Genomic DNA, 24,182 nt, shown 5'->3' on the forward strand with positions numbered 1-24,182 from the left:
GAGAGAGTTGTGTGAAGAGGGGAATAAAATAATAAAGATAATCATGGCTAATATTATGTACTGATTGTGTACCAAGACCTCCAAATCTTCATGTTTCATCGAAGATGAAGAAATATAAAATTCCCATTTTTATTGATGATTTTGCCAGTATCAATATCATTGGGTTAGAATGGAAAACAGAAATAAGTGAAAAATAATCACCTTTGATAGCAGGGAATCTAAGTGATGTGGAAGTAACTTCTGCCCTAGATAATACCTCATATTTAATAAGAAAGCATTGTCAGCATGCTGTTTGGAAATATGGAGGTAAATACTTGAACAACTTAAAAAGGTGAAAACCTGCAGTGTGACTGTTCCAAGTACAGGATGAGATTGCCCTGTGCTGTTGTACTTTTTGAGCCATGTTAAAAAATAACAACAATGAGCCGGGTGTGGTGGTGCACGCCTTTAATCAGCACCCAGGTCCTAGATCCAAACCTAGAACTTCCCCACTGGCCTGGAAGCCCTTATAGCTGCTTCCTTCCAAGTACTAACTGCTATCCTGACCTTGAACCTTGTAGATTGGAGTTTGAACTCCATGAATAACTCCTTGCAGTTTTGAAAAAGCATGCTCATAGCTAAACATAAGCATCCACATATGTCTTATAAGAAAATAATATGCAGATATATCTACACATATAATTACACCCATGTATATTTGGAGGGGTATAATTTGATTCTATCTTCCAAAGAACATACATACATTTGAATTGTTTGAGATTTCTTCCTGTAGATAATGATGTTAGGACAAAGTATATGTGGAGCTATAGCTCAGTGGTAAAGTGCTAAGGAAAGCATCTGCATTTAATACCTGTTTGCTGTTTCCCAGTGCATAGTTATCTAATATGCAGACATTTATTCTAGGTCCAGTGGCATTGCAGAGCACGGATGGTCGCAGGAGCCAACTTCTACATTGTTGGACGAGACCCTGCTGGCATGCCTCATCCAGCAACTGGGAAGGACCTCTACGAGCCGACCCATGGGGCCAAAGTGCTGACAATGGCCCCTGGCCTAATCACCTTGGAGATAGTTCCCTTCCGGGTGGCAGCTTACAACAAGAAGAAGAAGCGTATGGACTACTATGACTCTGAGCAGTAAGTGTCACACTCTGCACCAGGCTGGGAAGCACTTTGTTTTCCGAGCTTATCCCAAGGATTTAGCACGTTGTCTTAGCTTTATAACTTCTGAGGACAGCCTTTGTTGTACCGATTTCAGAAAATGGCAAACCAAACAAACTAAATTTTCTTATTCCAGAAGTTAGAAATAGTAATAAAAATTGAATCTAGTTTCAGCATTCATGGATTTGGGAATTTTGTTTTGTGGCCTTGAAGGACAATATTAATATTTCTATGTCTTCCATGTCTTCTGCCAACTTTTTTTGTAAATGGTTGGTAGTGCCAGGCCTGGTAGTGAAGACTTGTAATCCCAGCCACTTGGGGGGCTTAGACAAGAGGATCACAAGTCCAAGGACACCTGAGACAAGTTCAGTAAACCCTGGCTCAAAATAAATGTAAAGAGTGGGCTAGAGAAGTAGCTCAGGGTTAGAGTGCTTGCCCAGCATGCATGAGGCCCTAGGTTCAATCCCAGGCATCACCAAAAGTTAAGTATTAAGCATATATCTCTTTTTAACTGGCAGAGATGTAACAGTTCCTATGCAGAGATTAAACCTGGGACTAAATTTAAAATATGCAGTTGTAGAAGTTTTAGTTAGGGCCTTTAACGCCTTTTTCTGCCTTGCTTCCTCGTCTCTGGAATGAGGGACTTCCCTTCTATATCCAAACTTGTCATTTTTTCCACAATCTGTAGCACCAGATTATTTTTATATATAATTTACATATGAGTGGTTATATTGATTGATGAATTAAAATTCATATTTATCAAGCAAAACAGATAATTCAATTAGAACATAATCATATTTTACGTATACTTTATGAACATCAACTCTTTTGATAGTACTAACTAAAAATTGACTCTGGTCTGGAAACCCTTTAATATGACCTCTCTTACTTTTTTCTGAACTCTTTACAGTGGCTCTTTTTAGAAATAATGCTCACTCTGACCCAGTATCCTCTAGTGTGATTCATGTTGTAATCATGGTGATAGAAAAGAGAATTTTTTTTTTACAAAATTTAAATAACATCCTCTTGTTTCTAAAATGGTTATTGATGTGTATACCTATATTCCTAGCACATGTGAAGTCGAGGCAAGAGTTCAAGATCATCCTTTGCTACATTGGAAGTTCAAGTAAAAATAATCAAAGAAGTAGTTTATTTTCCTTTAGTTTCTTTAGATAGGTTGACTAGACAAAGAAACATTAGCATTACTACTAGAGATTAGAGGACTCCTTGGTTTTCTTGTGTCATGACAGTAATTCTGGGGATCGTTTACATTCTTAGATAGTAGCAGGCTTTATTGATTGGCAAGCTATAGTTAAAATAAAGGAAAATCTTAGGGATGAACAGGCAACAGGTTTTCATGGGACAAGAAAGATGGCTCAGTATGTAGAGTATTTGCCATGCAAGCAGGAGGATCCCAGAGGATCTCCAGAAGCCCTGGGAAAAGCAGGGTGGCAGTGCAGCTTCTCTCTAGTTAAGCTGAATGCATGAGCTTCAGCTTTAGTGAGAGACCCATTCTCAAAAACAGTGCAGGGCTGAGAGATGGCATAGCAGTTAAGGTGCTTGCCTGTGAAGCCTAAGGACTCATGTTTGACTCTCCAGGTCCCACATAAGCCAGACGCGCAAGGTGACACAAACATGCATGTTTTGCACATATGCACAAGATGGCACATGCATCTGGAGTTAGATTTCAGTGGCTAAAGGCCCTGGTATGCCAGTTCTCTCTCTCACATACACACACATACACTCTCCCTTCTCTCTCTCTCTCTTTCTCTCTGACAAAAATAAAATAAAAAGATTTTTAAAAATGCAGAGAGTAGGAGAACAATTAAGGAAGGCACCTGACATCAACCTCTACCCTCCCCAAACATGTGCATACACATACCCATAAATAAATAAAAAATTAATACAGAAATAGTTCTCACAACTGTCACAGAAGTGCAAAAGGATTCCTAATGTTTCTTGTGGTCTGTGTGTGGAACTGAAGTCTGAAGACCTCAGTTGTGACCCCATCCCAGATTGTGAGCCATTCCAGGATTTGCAATTACAAGCACATTATTATGCTGTTAAAAAATGGTGTTTGCCAAAATGGCCTGGATATCCATGGCCTCACAGTGCCTTATACTGCCTGCATAAGACCATCACAAGAGGAGGAAAAAATCAAGGTATCAAAAGTAAAAGAGAGACTGATTGCGATGGGGAGGGGGTATGATGGAGAGTGGAGTTTCAAAGGGGTAAGTGGGGGGGGGGAGGAGGGTATCACCATGGGGTATTTTTTATAATCATGGAAGTTGTTAATAAAAAATTTTTTAAAAATGGTGTTTGCCCCAGCCTGAAAATAGTTCTTTTTTTAAAAACTATTTTTTATTTTATTACTTACTTTTTTGACAGACAGAGAGAGAATGGGAACACAAGGGCCTCTAGCCACTGCAAACGAACTCCAGATACATGCATCCCTTGTGCCTCTGGCTAACGTAGATCCTTGGGAATCAAACCTGGGTCCTTTGGCTTTGCAGGCAAAAGCCTTAACTGCTAAATCATCCCTGCAACCCTGAAAATAGTTCTTAATCCTCTGAAGTATTATTTACCCTTAAAAATATTTGGGGCTGGGGCGATAATAGCTTGTTGGTAAAGTGCTTCTAAGTTTAGTCAGTCCTAAGAACCCACATAAAAATGCTGGATGTGGAGGCATGCTATTGTAGTTAACCTTCTTGTTGCTCAGGCAAACATCGGAATAGAAGCAGTTTATGCAACAAAAGGGTTCATTTCAGGGTTACAGATTCCTGGGGCAGCTTCATCATGGTGGAAAAAGTTGGCTCACTTCATCACACACCAATAGCAGAGAGATAGCTTCCAGTACCAGCAAGCATGAACTGACTCAAAAACACATAGGGCTGGATTCTACCCCAAGGTCCACCTTTGGTGACACACTTCCTCCAGCAGAGCTCTGCCTCCCAGATGCTCTCTTAGGTGGGGACTATTGACACAGGAGGTGTGAGGCTGTGAGGACATTACACGCACTCCACCACACATGCATGCACTTATACTCCTAGTGCGGGGGAGGCAGAGTCAGCAGGGTCCTGGGACTCATTGGCCAGCCAGTCTAGTCTATTGGCTCCAGGACAATGAAACTGACTCCAAAAAGTGAACTGTTCTTAAGGATAACACCCAAGGTTGTCCTATGGCTTGCATCTGAACCTGCACACACATTCATGAACAATATCCCTGTATCTATATTAGTTACAATTGCAGAAAGCTCCGCATGGCTGGAGTGGACATCCAACCAGACACGGTCTATGGGAGGAAGGGATTTATTTTAGGTTAACAGAGTCCAGGGAAATACTGTCAGTGGCAGAAGAAGCTGGCTATCTTTCATAGATCGAAGCAGAGAGACACCACCAACAGCCAGTACCACAAGCAAGCAGGAACCCCCAGAGCTCAAACTGTCCTCAACCTACCTTGTAGGGCTCGACTCAGATCTGCCTCCAGTGACACGCCCCCTCTAGCAGGAATCTGCCCGCTAGGGACTCAAGTAGGAAGTTTAATAAAAGTGACTGAGTCTGTGAAGCCAGCATTCAAGCTACCATCATTACCTTCTCCTTGCTGCAGGAAAATAACTGATGAAAATCAGTTTAAGGGAGGAAGGATTGACTTCAGTGTAGAGCTCCAGGTTACAGTCCATCATGGCATCATGGCGGGGAAGCCATGTGGTAGGAACTCGGGCAGCTGGTCCCATTCAGTCTACCGTGAGGAAGCAGCGAGTGATGAATGCTGGTTTTGCATAGCCCAGGACCCAGCTCGGAATGGTTGTGGCCACAGTTAGAGTGGGTCTTCCATCCTCAATTGATCTAATAAAATAATCCCTCACTGGCTGCCTAGAGGCTCATCACCCTTACAGGTGATTTTAGGCTGGCCATGTAATGTCAAGTTGACAGTCAGTGTAAACCGTCACACTGGGTATATGTGCATGCACATGTGCCATAATTCCATTGTTTAAACATAAAGCCAGGAACGTTCTACCAGGAAAGAGAAGGCTTAGATGCTTTTAAAACAAGAATATTAAGAAAAATGTTAGCAATTACAGCAGACTTTGAACTGTGTTTCCACAAAAGATTATTAAAACTTTAAATATAAATTGTTAAGGAAAGTAAAACCATTTTGGGTACAGCCTTGCTCTTTCATGGTTAAATTTATGCAAGCCACTGTCAGCGTCTAATTGCCTTAGTCTGTAGAGTGACCTTCCCATTGACCTTTTCTTTTGAAATCTTCCCACCTAAGGCCCCCGAGGGAGGAGCAGTGTCCTTCCACACACTTCTGAGACACACAGTGTCAGAAGGGGGTGCTGGCGTGGAGTGCCTCTCACTTCTCACCCAGCATGTATAGTTTACTTGCTCCGCTTGTTACAAGAGTTGTGAACTCATCTTGTTCTGAGAGAGATGATTAACCCATTGAGTCAGTTCCATAGAGGCAGGGAAAGCAGTGGGAAAGAATCACTCATCTACTGGCTAAATACTTTTCATTTAAGCGAGCTTCCACTTTGCTGCACTAAGGGAACACAGCCAAGCTAGAAGAGTGGAGATTTTCTTTACTACTTCTCGTGCCGATTTGTTTCGTTTTTGTGGTCCGTTTGCATGGTCAGCTCTTCGAACCACACGCAGGACCCTAGACCCCATCTGTATGTAGTTGACTGATGTGTTGGTAAATCCTTGATAACTTTCATGTTTAAATCTGCGTAATACTGCTTTTAGTCTCTCTTTTAATCATTGAAGAGCTAAATAATTACATCAGTTCTCATAAGATTTTCCAAAGATGAATTCTATATTCGTTGCATGAGTGGCTCATGCCTTGGAATTTTTTTTGAGTTACCAAATCTTAATAAGTTATAACTTGGGAAACTTTAAAAATGCCTTAGTTTTCTAATTTTTTTTGTATTTATGTTCAAATATAATTAACTTGATGGGAATATGTTGGAAAGTGATTAAAATTTTGTGGAAAGGCCATGGTCTTTGATGTAGTGAGAAAACAGTTATTAATTATGCACATATGAGGTTGTCTATGCTTGATTAATGAATGTTACTCAATGCCAGCTTTTATATAATTAATGATATTGTAGCTTTTGATATGATTAAATACCAGTGTAAGACTGGGCTTCAGGGGGAGATTTTCATAAAGATTTCAGGGAAGATATTGATAGGAATTATGATAAAAAAATCATCTGTTTATGTTTACGAAGTTAAAAAGGTTTGTATTTGCTGTAGTAGTGACAAAGGCATTTAATTGTAGGGCTCCAGTTATAATGCAGATATGAGACTCTTAGAAATGATCAGCTTTTTGTTTCTTTACTTTCTCTACTAAAAAGTAAATATTTTTGGATAGATAAATGTGAAATTATTTAAACTATTCAAATAATAAACAAAGAAAAAAGGACAGTGTGTACAAATGAAAAGTGCTGTGTGGAGTTGGGTAAATGGCACCTCCACGTGGTTAGGGAATTCCTTTCCTCTTTAACGGTAGAGTGCACTTTAAATGATGTACTACTATTGGAACCCACATTTGAGTTTGAGATGGTTTTCTGTGTTGTCTTTCCCAGAAGAGCTCCCTGCGGTCATAGTTGTGGTGTCATGACTCTTAAAGCTATATGCTAGTATTTATTCCCTGGGTGATTGGCAGGTCATTTGGATGAAACCTTTAGAGGAGGAGGCAGTGGTATATCTTAGATCTCTATGAGAATTTTCCTGTGGTTAGTAATCTTACAATATTCCTAGTAATTCAGAAACTCATTCTCCATCCAGAGCCAGGTCCAACTCAGATCCTTTCTTTTGACCACAATTCATGTAATGGAGCTGACTAAAAAGAATTAAAGGGGGGCTGGAGAGATGGCTTCGTAAGGACCCAGGTTAGGTTTCCCAGTACCCATGTGAGCCCGATGTACAAGGTAGCACGTGCATCTGGAGTTTGTTTGCAGTGGCTGGAGGCCCTTGCGTGCCTGTTCTCTCCTTTACCCCCTTCTCTTTCTCTCCCCCCCCCCCCCGCTTCTTTCTTTCTCTCTCTCAGGTAGGTAGGTAGGTAAGTAGGTAGGTAGGTAGGTAGGTAGGTAGGTAGGTAGGTAGGTAGGTAGATAGATAGATAGATAGATAGATAGATAGATAGATAGATATTTTTTGTTTTGTTTTGGATTTTCAAGGTAGGGTCTCACTCTGGCCCAGGCTGACCTGGAATTCACTATGTAGTCTCAGGGTGGCCTCAAACTCATGGTGATCCTCCTATCTCCGCCTCCTGAGTGCTGGGATTAAAGGCGTGTGCCACCACGCCCAGCTAAATAAAATATTTTTAAAGAATTAAAGAAAAATATTAAAGCAAATATATAAAAATAGCCATGCTTCACCAGAAGGAAATAAAATAGCTTTCTCCTAATAGGCTTACTCAACAGAGTTTGCCTGCTTCCACCTGCCTCTGTTTTCTCCCCGTCAGTAGCTTGCCTTTCACGTTCTGTTTTAAACTTTAAAGAGGGCCAATTGTGATGCTTTCTTCTTCCTGTCAAGTGTTATTTTGAATTCTAAGGAGGTTGTGATATTTTCCTCTTTATCACTATTTTTCACTCGTAACATTAGTGTACAGATACAGGAGGTAACTGGTGAAGCAGGTTATGAGGGAAGGGTGCATCATCAATGGCCTTGAAACCTGTTACTCTCTGACTAGCTACCTAACATACTGATGGTTTTCATCTCTTGTCTGTAGGTTTTGTACCTGTGTTGAAGAGTTACTGCATGACTATGAGAAAATAAGATGTAATTGAAAATCTCTTGTTTATTGGAGTTGGATCAGTGGTAGAAGCATGCCAGCATGCACAGGGCTCTAGTTTTGATTCCCTAGCACCACAAAAATGTTAAAAATCAAATAATCTATAGTCTGTTGGTTACTGTAAAGTGATCCTCCTGGGCCTGACATCACCACGGCTATCATGGAGCAACAATTGCTGTATGGTGACCCACAAGATACCTTGGCTCTGTGTATCGGCAACGAAACAAATAGTGTTAGCTAGGTCTGTGGTAACAGGATTGGGGATATTACCTAGGAGAGGGGCATGAGACCTTCACTTCAGATTCCATCATTCACTCCCACCTCTCCTCCACCTTCACATGGCTGTGAGGTTGGTGGGAGCTAGTGGTGCAGCAAAACATTCCAAAAGGCCAGTTAGATCAAACACTAAGGTCAGCAGTGAGTGGCTATTAAGGGGCTCAATATAACCCAGTACAGCTTGGCTTTGGATCTCTGGCATCCCAAGTGTTTATAGTCATGAAAGTTCTAATCAGTCAGCCAGCCTTGTAGAATCTTAACACAGTGTGGCTTTTTTTTTTTTTTTTTCTAGAAACTTTAGTTTATAGGTCCCAGTATGCCAACTGAGAGGAGTAATGGTGAACAGCGGAGAGGAGATGCATTCAATGTGGCCACATTGGGGGAAAGAACAAATAAAAGGCCCTGTGCTCTCAAAGCCATCGCTGTGGTAGTAACATGAGCTTCAGGTTTAAGTCGAAGAAGTCTCGAAGCAGGGGCACGAGGGTGTAATAGTTAAGCAGTCCCGGGCTTGCAGTGTGGACTGAGGGGAGAGGTGACTCTCTAGAAAGGAGTACCTCTGTCCCAGTCTGCAGCTGCCAGCCTCCAGCCTTGCCTTCACGCATGGTTGTTCTCATGGGGGTAGGGAGAGGGGGTCTGTCTGAAAGGCTGTATTGCCCTAGGAATCCAAGGTGACTCAAGAGGACAGGTTAAAGACAGTGACTTATTTCTGTGCCTTCAGTCAAGTTATCCTCTTAGTTGCCCAAGTGAGGACTCACTGCAACTAGCAAAAGCAGCTTGTAAGTGGCACTTAATGCTCTGATATTTGCACTTGTAGGGATGATCACAGTCAGGGATACTATCAGGAGCACAGCATGTCAGAAACACGCATGCTTGTGTCTTTCCACAAGGTAGAATTTATTGAATAACAGTAAATTCACAAGCTAGGACAGTATCATGGCAGCAGTTTCCCAAATGGTCCCCATTCCCTTGATAGGTGTCCTAGGCAGACACACATGAGTCAGTCTTAACTACCACCAGTGACTCTCACATCCCACACTGCACATCGTCACACAGCAAGTCAGTCTGTCTGTCGTCTGTCTGTATGTTGCAGAAGGGCGACAAGTGGCTAAGGAGGCTGCAGGCACAGTCCGAGGACTTTCAGAGTGGCCGGGACGAGAGGCAGAAGCGGAGCGGATGAAGGTGTAGAGCGAGTCGTTGGGGGTCAGAGAACGAACCCTCAAGGAAGTCTGCCGGAAACTGCTGCAGACTGCAGAGTCACCGTTGAGTTGAGCTTTAGAAACCAGGTGCCGGAGAATGCCGAGCAAGGCACCGGCAGGCGGTAGAGGTGAAGGGCAGCACCTGCCACATGGACGAACAGGCAGACAGACGGGTGACAGGTCCAGAGGGAAGATGGTGCTGATAGTCACCGCTGCAAGTATCTGCATCAGCGGTGGGGATGGATCCAGCGGGTCTGAGGCACTTGGGATAATCAGGTGTTCTCTGCTCGTTGGTCCTTTGATGCCAGCACCCAGTGGTCAGATGACAGGTCAGTAGGGCCGTCACCATCACAGTGTTAGGTGGCTTTCTCTGTGGAATCCAGGTAAGGGTGTGTTGTCCTCTTCCTCAGTCATGGTATGTTCCATAAGTTCTAGGGCCTAGTTTTCCTGGTATCATTTTAGTGCTTTCGTACGCTCATTTGATTCTGGTTTACTTCAATAAATTTATAGGATCTATGGTGGTTTGAGTTAGGTGTCCCCATAAACTGAGGTGTTCTGAATGCCAGGTTCCCAGCTGATGGAGATATGGGAATTAACACCTTCAGAAGGCAGTGTATTGTTGGGGGCGGCCTTATGGGTGTTATAGCCAGTTTCCCCTTGCCAGTGTTTGGCACACTCCCCTGTTGCTGTTGTCCACCTTATGTTGACCAGGGGTTGATGTCCATCCTCGGCTCATGCCATTGTTTTCCCTGCCATCTTGGAGTTTCCCCTCGAGCCAAAATAAACCTCTTTTTTCCACAAGCTGCTTTTGGTTGGGTGATTTTTACCAGCAATGTGAACCTGACTGCAACAGCATCTTTATTACTTTCAAGGATATTATTTTTCACTGGGTGTGAGTGTGGTGGCTCACGTCTTTAATCCCCGCAGTTGGGAAGCAGAGGTAGGAGGATCACCACAAGCTTGGGGCTACCCTGAGACTACATAGTGAGTTCCAGGTCAGCCTGGGCTAGAGTGAGACCCTATCTCGAAATGCCCACTCCCTCAAAAAAAATAATAAAAAAGAATATTATTTTTTGGCTTGTGTTGTGGTGCATGCCTTTAATCCCAGCCTTTTGAGGATTGCTGTGAGTTTATGGCCAGCTTGGGACTACATAGTGAATTCCAGGTCAGCCTGGTCCAGAGGGAGAAAAAAAGAAAAAGAATATTATTTTTCAGTCTGTGCCTCTTCTGTGGAGCAGATGGCATTGTTTATGTGTCCACCAAAGGGACAGTCATCCTGCATCTATATTTGCACTCAGAAGGGAGTGCTAGAGATGTGACTGTACATACATACCAGTTCCAGGAGTGGGCACTGACGTAGGAAGAGGCATATTTTGTCACTGCCTTCATGAGGCTGCACTCTCGTAGGCAGACAGTAAAGTTCTGAAGGTACAGGTAAGGACGGGGTGTTTCACAGAACTCGGCTGGCACTCCTGCTGAGGTACAAGGCTCTGGGGCTGTCATTGCCCTCAGGAGGCTGAGCTCTTGGAGGCAGACGGTACCGGACGCAGGTGAGGCTGAGGGTGCGTCACAGAAGCCTGCAGAGCTCTGCTAGCATTCCTGATGAGGTTCCAGGCTCTCGGGATGGTATTTGGGCTGAGGGAACAAGACTTCTCCTCGCGAAAAGTCCATCAGCACCTTGGGAAGACCTGTGAGGGGCTGAGAAGAGGGAGAAGGTGAGGTAGAGCAGACGTGAAGGTGGATAATGGATCATGATCTGAGGAAATTCTTTGAAAGGAAAGAATTGGAATGCATACGGATTGTTAAAAGATGGCATCAGTGTGTGTTGAGGTAGGTTAAGCGTAGACTGATTCTCTTAAGCAATTGACTAAAAGACTGGATAACATAAAATGTTTTCAGGTTGGAGAAATGGCTTAGTGGCTTAGGCTTAAGGTGCTTGCCTGAAAAGCCTAAGGACTCAGGGTTGATTTCCCAGTACCTATTTAAGCCAAATGCATAAAGTGGCTCATGTATCTGGAGTTTGTTTGCAATGGCTGGAGGACCTGGCACACAGTTCTCTCTCTTCCTCTCTCTCAAATAAGTAATAAAAATAAAATATTTTCATAAAAAAGACCTGTGGAGCTGAGAGGGTGATGATAGGACCCATGGGGAAACTCACGTGAATGATGGGCTGGCTTGAGCTGCTCCTGCCCTGGTGCACCGAGCAGACTTGGGCAACTGGTTCTCATGGCCTCGTAGCTTAGGTGAGAATAGAAAACACGACTGCAGTTCTCATCAAAGTGGAGAGTCAGTGATGTCAGTTGCATTCAGCAGAGACTCCCCTTCAAGGATGTGACATGAATCCAATCCATCTTCCTGCTCCAAAGCCAGTATTTCTAATAAGCGTGTCAGTTCATAGGATCTATCTATCTCAGCATGGTTGGAATGGTAAGCCAGATGATTCTTTGTTCTGGGAAGCTGTCCTGAGTATGGTGCACTGTTTGCCCTGGGCAGGGGTTATAGGCAAGATCATCTCTGCTGAGAATCATTTTTTATAGTCATACTGGCGTATTTGGAGATCTATGCTTTTCTTAAATATTTTATCATTGTCCATCCAGACAGGTGCACCAACTGAGGTTTTAGTATTCAAATGCATGAGTCTACGGTGGACATCTCTTTTGAGGGGGGCATTTTTTACATCCAAGCCACCACGCCTGCTTTCAAGTTAAATACAAATTTGATACAAAATAATTAATCACTTTTATGTCGCTGTTTTTCTGAATTGTGTATCTTCTGGTTAGCATCTACACACAGCTATCTCCTTGAATGTGAACTTTCAAAAGATACACTTGAAAGTCCATCTGCTGACCCCAGTGCTTGTCCGTGTGAACAACTTGTCCTGGGGGCTCTTGTGGCCACATGCTAACTCAGGGACAGCAGATGGTTGTAAAGTTTTAACATTGTTAGCAAGTGGCCAAGAGTCCTCATGCTTTGGGGTTAGTCAAGATGTCAGCCACATGGGGTTAGTGCCTTATTAAGGGTACCATGTTAACTGTTGGGTTCTTTTCTCCCCTTAGCATTCTGTCTGCTATAGATTACAAGAATCTGAAGCTTAGTAATTTTGAAAAGGGGGGAAAACCCACAACCTACTTGTGTTTCTTTTTTCCAGGTGCCATGGAGGACTGGTTAGCTAATGTCATGAACTAGCCTAATCAGAACTGCTTTGTAGTGAAAACTACAGACCTCTATTCAGTAGCCTCATCTGCTTTTGACAGATTTGTGATTGCTCATAGGTAAAAGTGTTAGAGCCAGTTTGAGATCATACCAGACATTGCTCAGTTTTTATTTGATAAATTATTTCTGAAAAATAATGCCCATTTAAATATGGACTGCTTGTGAAAATATAGACAGTGGACTTGGGGGTCAAGTCTTTGAACCTGGCTTCTGATAAAAAGTAAAGTCCTGCTGGGCATGGTGGCGCACACCTTTAATCCCAGTACTCTGGAGGCAGAGGTAGGAGGATCGTTGTGAGTTCAAGGCCACCCTGAGACTACATAGTTAATTCCAGGTCAGCCTGGACCAGAGTGAGACCCTACCTCGAAAAACAAAAACAAAACAAACAAACAAAAAAAAAAAAGTAAAGTCCTTATATAACAGAGGTAGAAACAGAAGAATGAGGCAGAGGGAAATGTGTTTTCTGTAGCCAGGATGGAGGAGAACCACTTCCATGTGGAAGCAGCAACTCCCATTTCATGTGATGAAGAAATGCTTGTGGCATGTGGGGCAGATGGAGTGTGAAATAGCTTCAGGAAAAGAGGTACCCAGGGACCTTGGTTTAAAAATGCAATTTCAGAAGGAATGCGAGCAAACTTCTGGATTTCAGACAGTTTGGCATTTTGGGGAAAGAAAGGACTTTAATGGGTTTGGCTTTTTTTTCCTTTAATTAAAAAGTTTAGGCAGAGTTCCCCAGCACACTGCTTGTTTGCTGTTTATTACCACTTGATGCATATGATACGAGTCTTTCTGGAAGTAAACTTTCCCCAGGGAAGCTGATAAGGGGACCTCCTAAGGAATGGGAACAAACCAGACTAAAATAGGTCAAAGTGACATTTGAAAACCATTTTACCTAAGAAGAACTCTGTAACTATATTTGTGTTCCTGTCTTTCTGGCAGTGCTGGGGAATAGGAAAAGCAGACAGCATAAGATAGCTTTGAAAGTGGCCCAATACAAAATGGTCGTGTTACTTAAAATGAGAAATGGGGAGGGTAGTGGGATTGAGGGTGTGGAACCGTGTAGGTGACAGCATTGCGCCACAGCATCAAAAGGCTGGACATTCCTGCTAGCAGACCTAAGAGGCAGCACTAGATCCAGGACACAGGGCCGCGGTAGTCTTAGGCCTGGTGGTAGAGGTCAGTGCAGCGCAGGCGTGCCCGGAGGAGAAGGTGCTCAGGGGCTGATGGTAATAAAGCCACGCCCAGGGCTCCCCATCCCGGAGTCACAGAACACAGGGACAACAAAAGCCAGAAGGCGTGTGCAATGTACAGGCCACTAAGCAGTTCCTGGGGCTTCCTTCTTGCCCTGGGATCCCTTGTCAGTGAGGTCGCTCACATGTACGTGAGCAGAGCAGAGCTCCCCGGGCTGCGGAGGAGGTGAGCCAGGCCACAGGGAAGGCAGCTCTGAAGGGGAGAGTGAGGAAGCCCCGGTGAGGGCTCGCAGAGAGAGCTCTCGTGTGAATGGAGCCAGGCTAAGACAAAAGCAAATGTGAATGTCGCTCAAATTACCTGCAGGATCAGGGCAACGAACGTTCTCTGTTGAACTAATAAACCTTCCGTACACACACCTTCGAATCCGTTCATATGCCACCAAATATTTGCTGAGGCCCTACTTAGTCTGTAAATGTTTGCTGACCATGTCCCGTGTCACTGCAGTGGGGGACAGGAGCCACCCTGCCTGCCGTGGGGCCAGGACAGGAAGCACCGTGCCGGGACCATGTCCAGATAATGGAGGCTTCACAGTAATTAAAGCTGCAGGATTTGACATTTTTAAAATTACTTTCGTTTAACTGATAAGCCTTTATTTGCTACAAAATAGTACTGATAATCTGCTTTATTTGATTTTGGAAATATTGATGATAGTTGATAAAAAATGATTGTTGTGGAAGACTGCAGAAAAATAGAACAAATTAAGTCACCTCTAATGGCATTTCCTCGAAATAATCATTTGGGTCTGTTTCTTCATGTATTTCTTTCTTTCTCTGTATTTTAATAGAATTACAATATTTGGCTCAATTTGATCTCAACAAAATTCCCTACACTGGGGTGGCTTAAAATGAAATTTATGTCTCATGATGAGGGTCTTCAAATGGTTGGCTGTGTCTTCACATGGGAGGACAGGCCTCTGTATCTTTCTTTTTTTTTAATAAGTAGATTAGTCCCATCCTAGGGTCTCATCCTCATGATCTCAGCTAATTCTTGTCATCTCCCTAAAGCCCTACCCCCAAATACCAGCACATTGGGAATTAGGCCTTCAACATACAAATTTGGCGGCACACAGGTATTTGGTTCTTTGTAATGTAGTATATGCATTGTGCCCTGGTTATCACTAATTACGTGTTGAGCATTTTTTCCCATGCTTATTTTAATGACTATATAATACTCTGATCAAGGCTGTATTCTAATGTACTTAAGATCTTTTGACCATCAGGTTACTTACAGTATTTTGCTGTCATAATGGTTTTTTTTTTTTAAAGTAACCTTAGGGATTGGGGAGATGGCTCAGTAGTTTAAGGTATTTGCTTGCAAACCTTGCCAGCCCATGTTGATTTCCCCAGCATTCACATAAAGCCAGGCTAAAGTGACACAAGCATCTGGTGCTTGTTTTAGCTTCTGGAGGCCCTGACATATACACATATTCACAATTAAAAAAACTTACTTGTAGCTGTCTCATATGAAATATTTGTCTGCCTTTTAGTATTTCCTGAAGGTAGATTCCCAGAAGCATGGGTATTATTTAGAAGACATCTGAGATATCCTCTAGAGGCAAGGGGCACTTGACAGTTCATCATTTACTGGATCATAAAGTAAGGAGTGGTCTTCCAGCTGAGGCTGGGAGTAAATAGGGCCCATGATCTGGTGTCTTGAACAATTTGGAATGTCTGCTGGTTCTGGCTAGCTTTCACATTTGGTTCCATGTTTAAGGAAGGAAGATTAAATTATAGGTTAACAGCTTGGACCATAGCCATAGGTGTTCCCTGTTTGTAGCCTGAAGGCTTTCATGTGTTTTTTTTTTTGTTGTTTTGTTTTGTTTTTTTTTGTAGTTGTTTGTTTTTGCAAAGTAGGGTCTCATTCTAGCCCAGACTGACTTGGAACTCACTCTGTATGCCCAGGCTGGTCTCCCTCACAGGGATTCTCCTACCTCTGCCTCCCAAATGCTGGGATTAAAGGCATGGACCACCGTGCCCGGCTTTCATGTGTTTTGATGTACATAAAAGACTCCTACTTCCAGTATCTCATTAATGGACAAATACTAATGATTTCTATTTACTTTTACTTTAACAAGTTCTCTTCCTCTCCCTTCACATTCTTCCATGCATTTAGCTTTTCAGATTAAAACTTTATAAAAAGGTTTTAATATGTGCTACCAAAATTACTAGTGTACCTTTAAAAGAAACCTTAATTCTAAATTAGCAGTTTCCAGGGACTAGAAAGGAGGGAATGAGAGAGGGAGGCAAGATTGTGGCCAGGAATGGGCAGGCAAGGGGTTGAAACTGTTCGGTAACCTTACTGTAATTCCCTGAACCTGCATGCACGATTATATAGAACTGGATGTCCACGCAGACACATGAGAACATAGCAAGCTGGCAAAACCCGAGTACGATGTCTGCTGGTTCCGTGCTGGTACCTGGTTGTGGTACTATGCCAGCAATCCATTATGAACCGAAAAAAACAATGTGTCTTAAAACTTTTACAGGAACTTTCTAAAAATTGCGTAATAATTGGCTCTCTCCTCTCTTTTTCAGCCATGAGGACTTTGAATTTATTTCAGGAACACGGATGCGCAAGCTTGCCCGTGAAGGCCAGAAGCCTCCGGAAGGTTTCATGGCTCCGAAGGCCTGGACTGTGCTGGTGGAGTACTACAAGGCTTTGGAGAAGGCGTAGGCCGCGAAGCCCGTCACTCCGCCTGAGCCACGTCACTGCAGAGCAGAGGGGACCACGTCGTCGCTGTTGGCATTTCTTTGTGGCTATGTCTGTCTTGACACACCTCCTAAAAACAGACCATTTTCCTTAACCTGCATCAGTTTTGGTCTGCCTTATAAGTTCTGTTTGGAACTAATGTAACACACTGCTGGTCTTAATGTATCTTTACTATAATTAATACTCTTGTAATGCGATTTTAAAATCTTGCCTTTTTATATGGTATTTATGCTTCTGTCTTATGATTCTTTTCCAGCCGTTTTATTAGGTATAACCAGTAATATACGTATTAAATCTCACTTTTCATCCCTTAAGAAAGGGGGGAAATTACTAAACAATAAACTTGGCTAAATCTCGTTTGGGGAACTTTACAAGACATCTGTGGCAATTAGGATTTTTTTTTCTACATAAAAAATGTAAACGGTTTCCTCTCCCAGTTAGCTATTGGTTTTTCCCCCTTATAATCTGAAGTAATCTTATGAACTGTGTATGCTCTGATTGAACTTCTTATTCAATAAAAATAAATTTTTGGCTTCTTACTCATGTGATATTGATATAGATGTAACATTATCTTTTTAGATGCCCATTCCTCCTTTGTGATAAAGTTGGAGGAGAGAAAATATAAACACCTTCCATTACCAATGTCTAATTTTTAGCTCTGGGTTTGTGATGTATGGTGAAGTTCAGGATAGCAGGAGCCTATATTCATAATTTCATTTTATTTATTTATTTTTGTTTTCTGAGGTAGGGTCTTGCTCTAACTCAGGATGACCCAGAATTCACTATGTGTCTCAGGGTGGCCTCGAACTCATGGTGATCCTCTTACCTCTGCCTCCTGAGTGCTGGGTTTAGAGGCGTGTGCCACCATGCCCAGCTTTGTATTCCATGGTTTTAAGTGAGAAAAACCATAAAGAATTCTTAGTCCATTAAGATACTTTCTGCAGGGCTGGAGAGATGGCGTAGTGGTTAAGCGCTTGCCTGTGAAGCCTAAGGACCCCGGTTGAAGGCTCGATTGCCCAGGACCCACATAAGCCTAATGCACAAGGTGGCACACACGTCTAGAGTTCGTTTGCAGGGGCTGGAGACCCTGGCGTGCCCATTCTCTCCATCTCTCTCTCTCTCTGTTGCTCTCAAATAAAGTAAATTTTAAAAAAAGATGCTTTCCAAAAATATGTTCCTAATACTCTTAAGTACCCGCATCATAATTCAGCCAGGATTTAGAATATAGCTGGGTATTATTGCTTTAGTAATGTGGTGGACACCTGTAATCCTAAACCTTGGGAAGCTAAGGTGGGAAGATAGTGAGTTTGAGGCCAGCCTGATCTACATAGCAAGTTTTAGGTCTGGGCTACATAAAGATCTTATCTCCAGAAAAAGCAGTTTAAAACAGAAACAAAAACAGTCAACTTTGTCAGACTAAAATAGGTGGCAGAAAAGCTGGCTTTCTAAAACACTGATTTTCTACAGAATGACAGGATTCCTGTCTGGGATATGAGGCCATGGTGGGTCATGGGCATGTCCTGGAGACAAAAGAAGACAGGGGTTTTTAAATGAGCAAGATTATATAAATTGTCATGAAACAGCTGTCTCTGGGCTATACCAATCAATAGTAAGTGTGGGGACAATCTCAAGATGAAGGGGCAGCTGCTGGGCAAACATCTCTGTAGAAGTGAATTTTGTACCAAGTTGTGGTTTGACCGTCTTTTATGATGATTGTTAGACAAACTGTGAGAAGACCCCTCCCCCCACTTCATGACCTACCAACTCCATTTTCTTAGGGCTTCACATAAGTGGCTGTTTTTATTTTGTTTTCTCTTTTTGAGGTAGGGTCTTGCTTTAGCCCTCAGCTGACCCGGAATACACTATGTAGCTTCAGTCTGGCCTTGAGCTCATACTTGATTCCGCTAGCTCTGCCTCCTGAGTGCTGTGATTAAAGATGTGCTACCATACTCAGCAAGTGACTCCCTTTTGATGCTAAGATTTTCATAGCATGCCTTTTTTTCTTTTGTTTTTTTTCTGGGGGGGGATGATTTTTGAGGTAGGGTCTCACTGTAGCTCAGGCTGACCTGGAATTCACTATGTAGTCTCAGGGTGGCCTTGAACTCATGGTGATCCTCCTACCACTACCTCCTGAGTGCTGGGATTAAAGGCATGCGCCACCACTCCAGACTTCTTTTGGTTTTATTTTAGTGTCTTGTTTTTTTTTTGTTTGTTTGTTTGTTTTTTTTGAGGTAGGTCACTCTACCCAGGGTGACCTGGAATCCATGTAGTCTCAGGCTGGCCTCAAACTCACAGCTACCTCCACCTCTTGAGTGCTGGGATTAAAGGTGTGTGCCACCATGACCAACCTTCTTTTGATTTTTTTTTAAGGTAGGGTCTTTCTCTAACCCAGGCTGACCTGGAATTCATGATTTTTTTCTTCCTTTTTGGTTTTTCGAGGTAGGATCTCACTGTAGCTCAGGCTGACCTAGAATTCACTTTGTAGTCTCAGGGTGGCCTTGAATTCACAGTGAACAGTGATCCTCCTACCTCTGCCTCCCCAGTGCTGGAATTAAAGGTGTGTACCATCACATCTGGTTTTTTCTTTCTTTTTTAAAAGGACTTACTTAAATGTATTTATTAGAGATGGAGAGAGAGAGGGAGTGTGTATGTGTGTGTAAGAGAGAGAGAATGGGTGCATCAGAGCCTCTAGCCACTGCAAACAAACTCCAAATGCATGCATCGTGTACATCATGTGCATCTGGCTTACATGGGACCTGGAGAATTGATCAGAGGTCCTTAGACTTTGCAGGCAAGTGCCTTAACCTCTAAGCCATCTCTCCAACACTGACTGAGTTTTATAGTGGCCTTGAACTCATGACAGTCCTACCAGTCTGCCTCCCAAGTGGTGGGATTAGACCAGGCCATAGCATTCTTTCAATTTTACCCCAAAAATGCTTATATAATTAAAATGCTGTGAAGAAGAAAAATTAAGATTATCAACACTAGGGTGACTTAAAGTATAGTTTTAAACTACAGTTGAAAAGCATAACTTTCCATTTTATCAGGTAGGTTTGCTTTCTAAATCCATACTCTGCCCCCTGTGTGAAGCCCACCAGGAGGCACAGGTGAAAACCTAAAGCCAGACTTTGTTTCCTTTGGAATTGTCCACCCACTTGTGTGCTCCAAGGAGAGAAGAAAGGAAAAGCCCCAGTTCACAGGTTGGTGTGTGTTTCTTTATACATCTGGTATATGTGGAAATTTTATTTTCCCCTTCCTAGTTTATAAAAAAGAGACCAAACCTTAAAACACTCAACCCTCACACTGAGTGTCTCCTGCCAAGTGGTTTGGAAATCTAAGTGCCATTTTAATCTATCCATCAGCTGGAAGAGTGAATGGAAAAATAATTTCTTTCAAGGAAGGAGGAAAAGAAAGTGCAATCATTTTGGCAGAAATACAGCATCTTAAATCTGTCAGTTCTTGATTCCACTGTGATAATCAAGACCACATATTGGAGTTTCATTCCCATCCAATAGGGAAACATATCTTTCTCTTGGAAGTTAGCTTTCAAATATTTTATCAGGAAAAAGTTCAGAAGTCATGCTCCGCACATACGGTATATTTTTATCAGCACATATGTATCCAGGAGTGGGTGGGCTCCCAAATGGAGGGGGTGTTTGCCCATTGGGCCCTCTTTTTGGATAGTGTGTATTTCCTGCAGAATTGATAAGCCCCTTTGAGTGCATTTCTGCTTGACTCCATTTCATATTCCACATCTTGTTCTGAACATAATTATATAGATATGCCCACCTAACTCCCAGTTGGTATTTTCTGGACTGAGCTAAAATCTGGCCTCCCTAATTATGTATTTGAGAATTCTAATTCTCAAGGATGTTCAGAGATTAAAGCCTCCCTATACACACTTCCTGCTTCCCCAGATTCCCAAGAAAAATGGCATTTCAACTACTGCTGAGCAATTGAAAGGGGAGGTCAGAACTTGAGCTTACATATTATCTTAACGAAGGAGCAAAAACTAGTGAAGCCCCAGAGTGCGGGAGTGGTGGGAGGCAAAGTAGCATGCTGCCCCAGGTCTGTCTTTGCACTGATATTCCTCCTCCTGCTTCCAGAGAGGAGTTACAGCGCTTTGCCACCGGGCAAGAGAACCTGTTTTTTTATATCTGTCCATGCTCTCATTTGCTTCAACTTGGTCTGTACGCCGATCCACATGGTGTGCCCTACTCTTGTCCCCTCCACTAACCAATACAGATACTATGGGTAATGCGTTCTCATACAGCTGTACTCACCAGCTATTAAAGGCTGGAAAATTTGGGTTGTGGTAAAGGTGAAAACAAACTAGAGGGCTGGACAGGTGGCTTAGAGGGTAAGGCATTTGCCTGCAAAGCCAAAGGACCCAGGTTTGATTCCCCTGGACCCACATAAGCCGGATGCACAAGGTGGCACATGTGTCTGCAGTTTGTTTAAAGCAGCTGCCTCTCTCTCTCTCAAATAAATAAAAAATATCTTTTTTTATTTTAAAATTTTTATTAGCATTTTCCATGATTATAAAAAAAATCCCATGGTAATTCCCTCCTCCCACCCACACTTTCCCCTTTGAAATTCCATTCTCCATCATATTACCTCCCCAACTCAATCATTGTGCTTACATATTTACAATATCAACCTATTAAGTACCCTCCTCCCTTTCTTTCTCTTCCCTTTATATCTCCTTTTTAACTTACTGGCCTCTGCTACTGAGTATTTTCTGTCTTACGCAGAAGCCTAATCATCTGTAGCTAGGATCCACATATGAGAGAGAACATGTGGTGCTTGGCTTTCTAGGCCTGGGTTACCTCACTTAGTATAATCCTTTCCAGATCCATCCATTTTTCTGCAAATTTCATAATTTCATTTTTCTTTACTGCTGAGTAGAATTCCATTGTATAAATGTGCCACATCTTCATTATCTACTCATCAGTTGAGGGACATCTAGGCTGGTTCCATTTCCCAGCTATTATAAATTGAGCAGCAATAAACATGGTTGAGCACGTACTTCTAAGGAAATGAGATGAGTCCTTCAGATATATGCCTAGGAGTGCTATAGCTGGGTCATATGGTAGATCAATCTTTAGCTGTTTTAGGAACCTCCACACTGATTTCCACAATGGCTGGACCAGATTGCATTCCCACCAGCAGTGTAGAAGGGTTCCTCTTTTTCCATATCCCCGCCAACATTTATGATCATTTGTTTTCATGATGGTGGCCAATCTGACAGGAGTGAGATGGAATCTCAATGTAGTTTTAATCTGCATTTCCCTGATGACTAGTGACGTAGAACATTTTTTTAGATGCTTATATGCCATTCGTATTTCTTCCTTTGAGAACTCTCTATTTAGCTCCATAGCCCATTTTTTGATTGGCTTGTTTGATTCCTTATTATTTAACTCTCTCTCTCTCTCAAATAAATAAAAAAAATTTTTTTTTAAAAAAGAAAAAAATTAGAAATAGGAGCAAGAACCGTTATAATTAGGATGATCAATGAATTAATTATAGTAGTAGTGGCCAGAAAATGGAATTGGGCAACCATATAAGCAAACAGTTGAGTTACAGAACTGTAAGATAGGTGATATGCTTAGTACAGTAAGTGGAAAAATAGACAAGAATAATTCTCTAGACTTACAAGTGAAATGACCTGGCTCCTTTCTTATTTTGGAAATTGTAACAACATAATCATACCCTGTGTTTACAAGTATCTGTGGCTGGTTTTGCTCTAAGAGCAGAGTTAAGTAGTTGAGACAAAGATCTGGTGGGCTGAAGAGCTGAGGATATTTACCATGTGGCTTTCATGGGGTTTGCCGACCCTTCTAGGGGACCAAGAATTACTCTCAGCTCAGGGTCCCCCCAACAGAGCTCCTTCCTAAAAGGAGGGAGCAGATGTGGAGAGCAGAGGAATACACATAACGTTTAGTGTGTGCACCTCACTTTCCCATTCCTTCCTTGGGCCCATGGAGACGCTGGAGAGTCCGGGGAGATGGCGAGGAGGAAGAGAGAAGACCCTGCAGCAGGTTGAGCCCCTCGAAGCCAAGCAGCTCTTGCTCAAGCACCTGCTCTGTGATTGGATGCTGGCAACAGTGTCACACAACGCCATTAAGGACAAAACATTAAGTGCAGACTCTATTTGGGGTCACTGACTTGACTTGAGTAGAGTTTTAGCTGAGTGTTGATCAGCAGCAATTCTGGTGATGGGAACTAAACATGTGTAACTACAGAGATCTGTTGTTTTAAAATAAACTCACTGAGTCAAAATAATACAACTTCTAGTCAGCAGTGAGTCGAGTAGTCTATTTGTTTTTCTTGTAAACTTATGATGACTGTCCAGTCACCTAATGACTCCCAGCAGTTCGTGGCTAGCATAAGCCCCAAGTACATGGTGCTGACAGTTCATCAGACACGTGAGCAGGATGACAAAATTGGTCTCTGCATTCCGTGACTCCTGCATTTTTATCTGTACTCTGTGCATGGCATTAGCATTTATCCTCACATTTAGTTTCCTTTAAAAGTGAGAACAAGGCTGGGCGTGGTGGCGCACGCCTTTAATCCCAGCACTTGGGAGGCAGAGGTAGGAGGATCGCCATGAGTTCACAGCCACCCTGAGACTCCATAGTGAATTCTGGGTCAACCTGGGCTAGAGTGAGACCCTACCTCAAAAAACCAAAGGAAACAAACAAACAACAACAAAAAAAGTAAGAATAAAGGGAAAAATTTGAAATCTCAATTTCTTTACGAAATCACTAGATACCATATGTGCATGTGTGTGTGTGGGGGGTTATCTTAAAGCTTTTATATTTTTTGACTTTGGAACAATGGGAAAAAAAGGGATTTAGTTCCTTTGACTCATACTTTTAGTGGATTAAATGTATTATGCTCAAAGTTTGCCTAAAATTTTTTCTTCTGCCAAGAATTACTCAAAGAGAACAAAAGGCTGAGAAAAACAAACAAGAATAATATAGCTTAGAGACACGCTTGAAAACCCAACACTGGGGCTAGAGAGATGGCTTAGTGGTTAAGCGCTTGCCTGTGAAGCCGAAGGACCCTGGTTCAAGGCTTAATTCCCCAGAACTCATGTTAGCCAGATGCACAAGGGGGTGCACGCATCTGGACTTCGTTTGCAGTGGCTGGAGGCCCTGGCGTGCCCATTCTTTCTCCCTCTCTCTCTCTCTCCGCCTTTCTCTCTGTGTCTGTCACTCTCAAATAAATAAAAATAAACAAAAAAAATATTTAAAAAAAAAAAGAAAAGAAAACTCAACACTGAGTGATCAAGATTCCATGGACTGGAAACCAGAGAAGTGACCTGGATTGACGACTTTTCTGTGAGAACACACCGGGAGGAAAGCCTCTGTGATGCAGGAAAAGCCGAGCTCTGCTTACAGCGGCGTTGGGCATTCAGGCAAATGAGAATGTGTGTGCCTGTCCCAGAGCTTCAACAGAGCAGGTATTCAAACATGCTTGCTTCCACCCCTTTGGAGGTAGATGCTAAAAATTGTCTCGTTTCAGCTCCTCCTTTCTACCTTCCTTACAGACAGAGTCCAGCTTTTGTTGAAGATGG

The 24,182-nt window shown here is 42.6% G+C and overlaps 1 protein-coding gene across 3 annotated transcripts in view; it reads left to right on the forward strand.

Moving 5' to 3' along the window:
- Positions 1-17,139, forward strand: part of Papss1 (3'-phosphoadenosine 5'-phosphosulfate synthase 1) — a 116,067-nt gene extending 98,928 nt beyond the window's left edge. For all 3 annotated transcript variants that reach the window (XM_004671433.2, XM_045143272.1, XM_045143273.1), the window contains 2 exons: positions 904-1,133; positions 16,426-17,139. In XM_004671433.2, coding sequence (XP_004671490.1) covers positions 904-1,133; positions 16,426-16,564 — 369 coding nt within the window. In that variant the 3' untranslated portion in view covers positions 16,565-17,139. The remainder of the gene's footprint in view (positions 1-903; positions 1,134-16,425) is intronic.
- The last annotated feature ends 7,043 nt before the right edge of the window (positions 17,140-24,182 follow it).

Source organism: Jaculus jaculus, chromosome 2 (assembly GCF_020740685.1).
Source record: "Jaculus jaculus isolate mJacJac1 chromosome 2, mJacJac1.mat.Y.cur, whole genome shotgun sequence".
Classification (NCBI taxonomy): Eukaryota; Metazoa; Chordata; class Mammalia; order Rodentia; family Dipodidae; genus Jaculus; species Jaculus jaculus.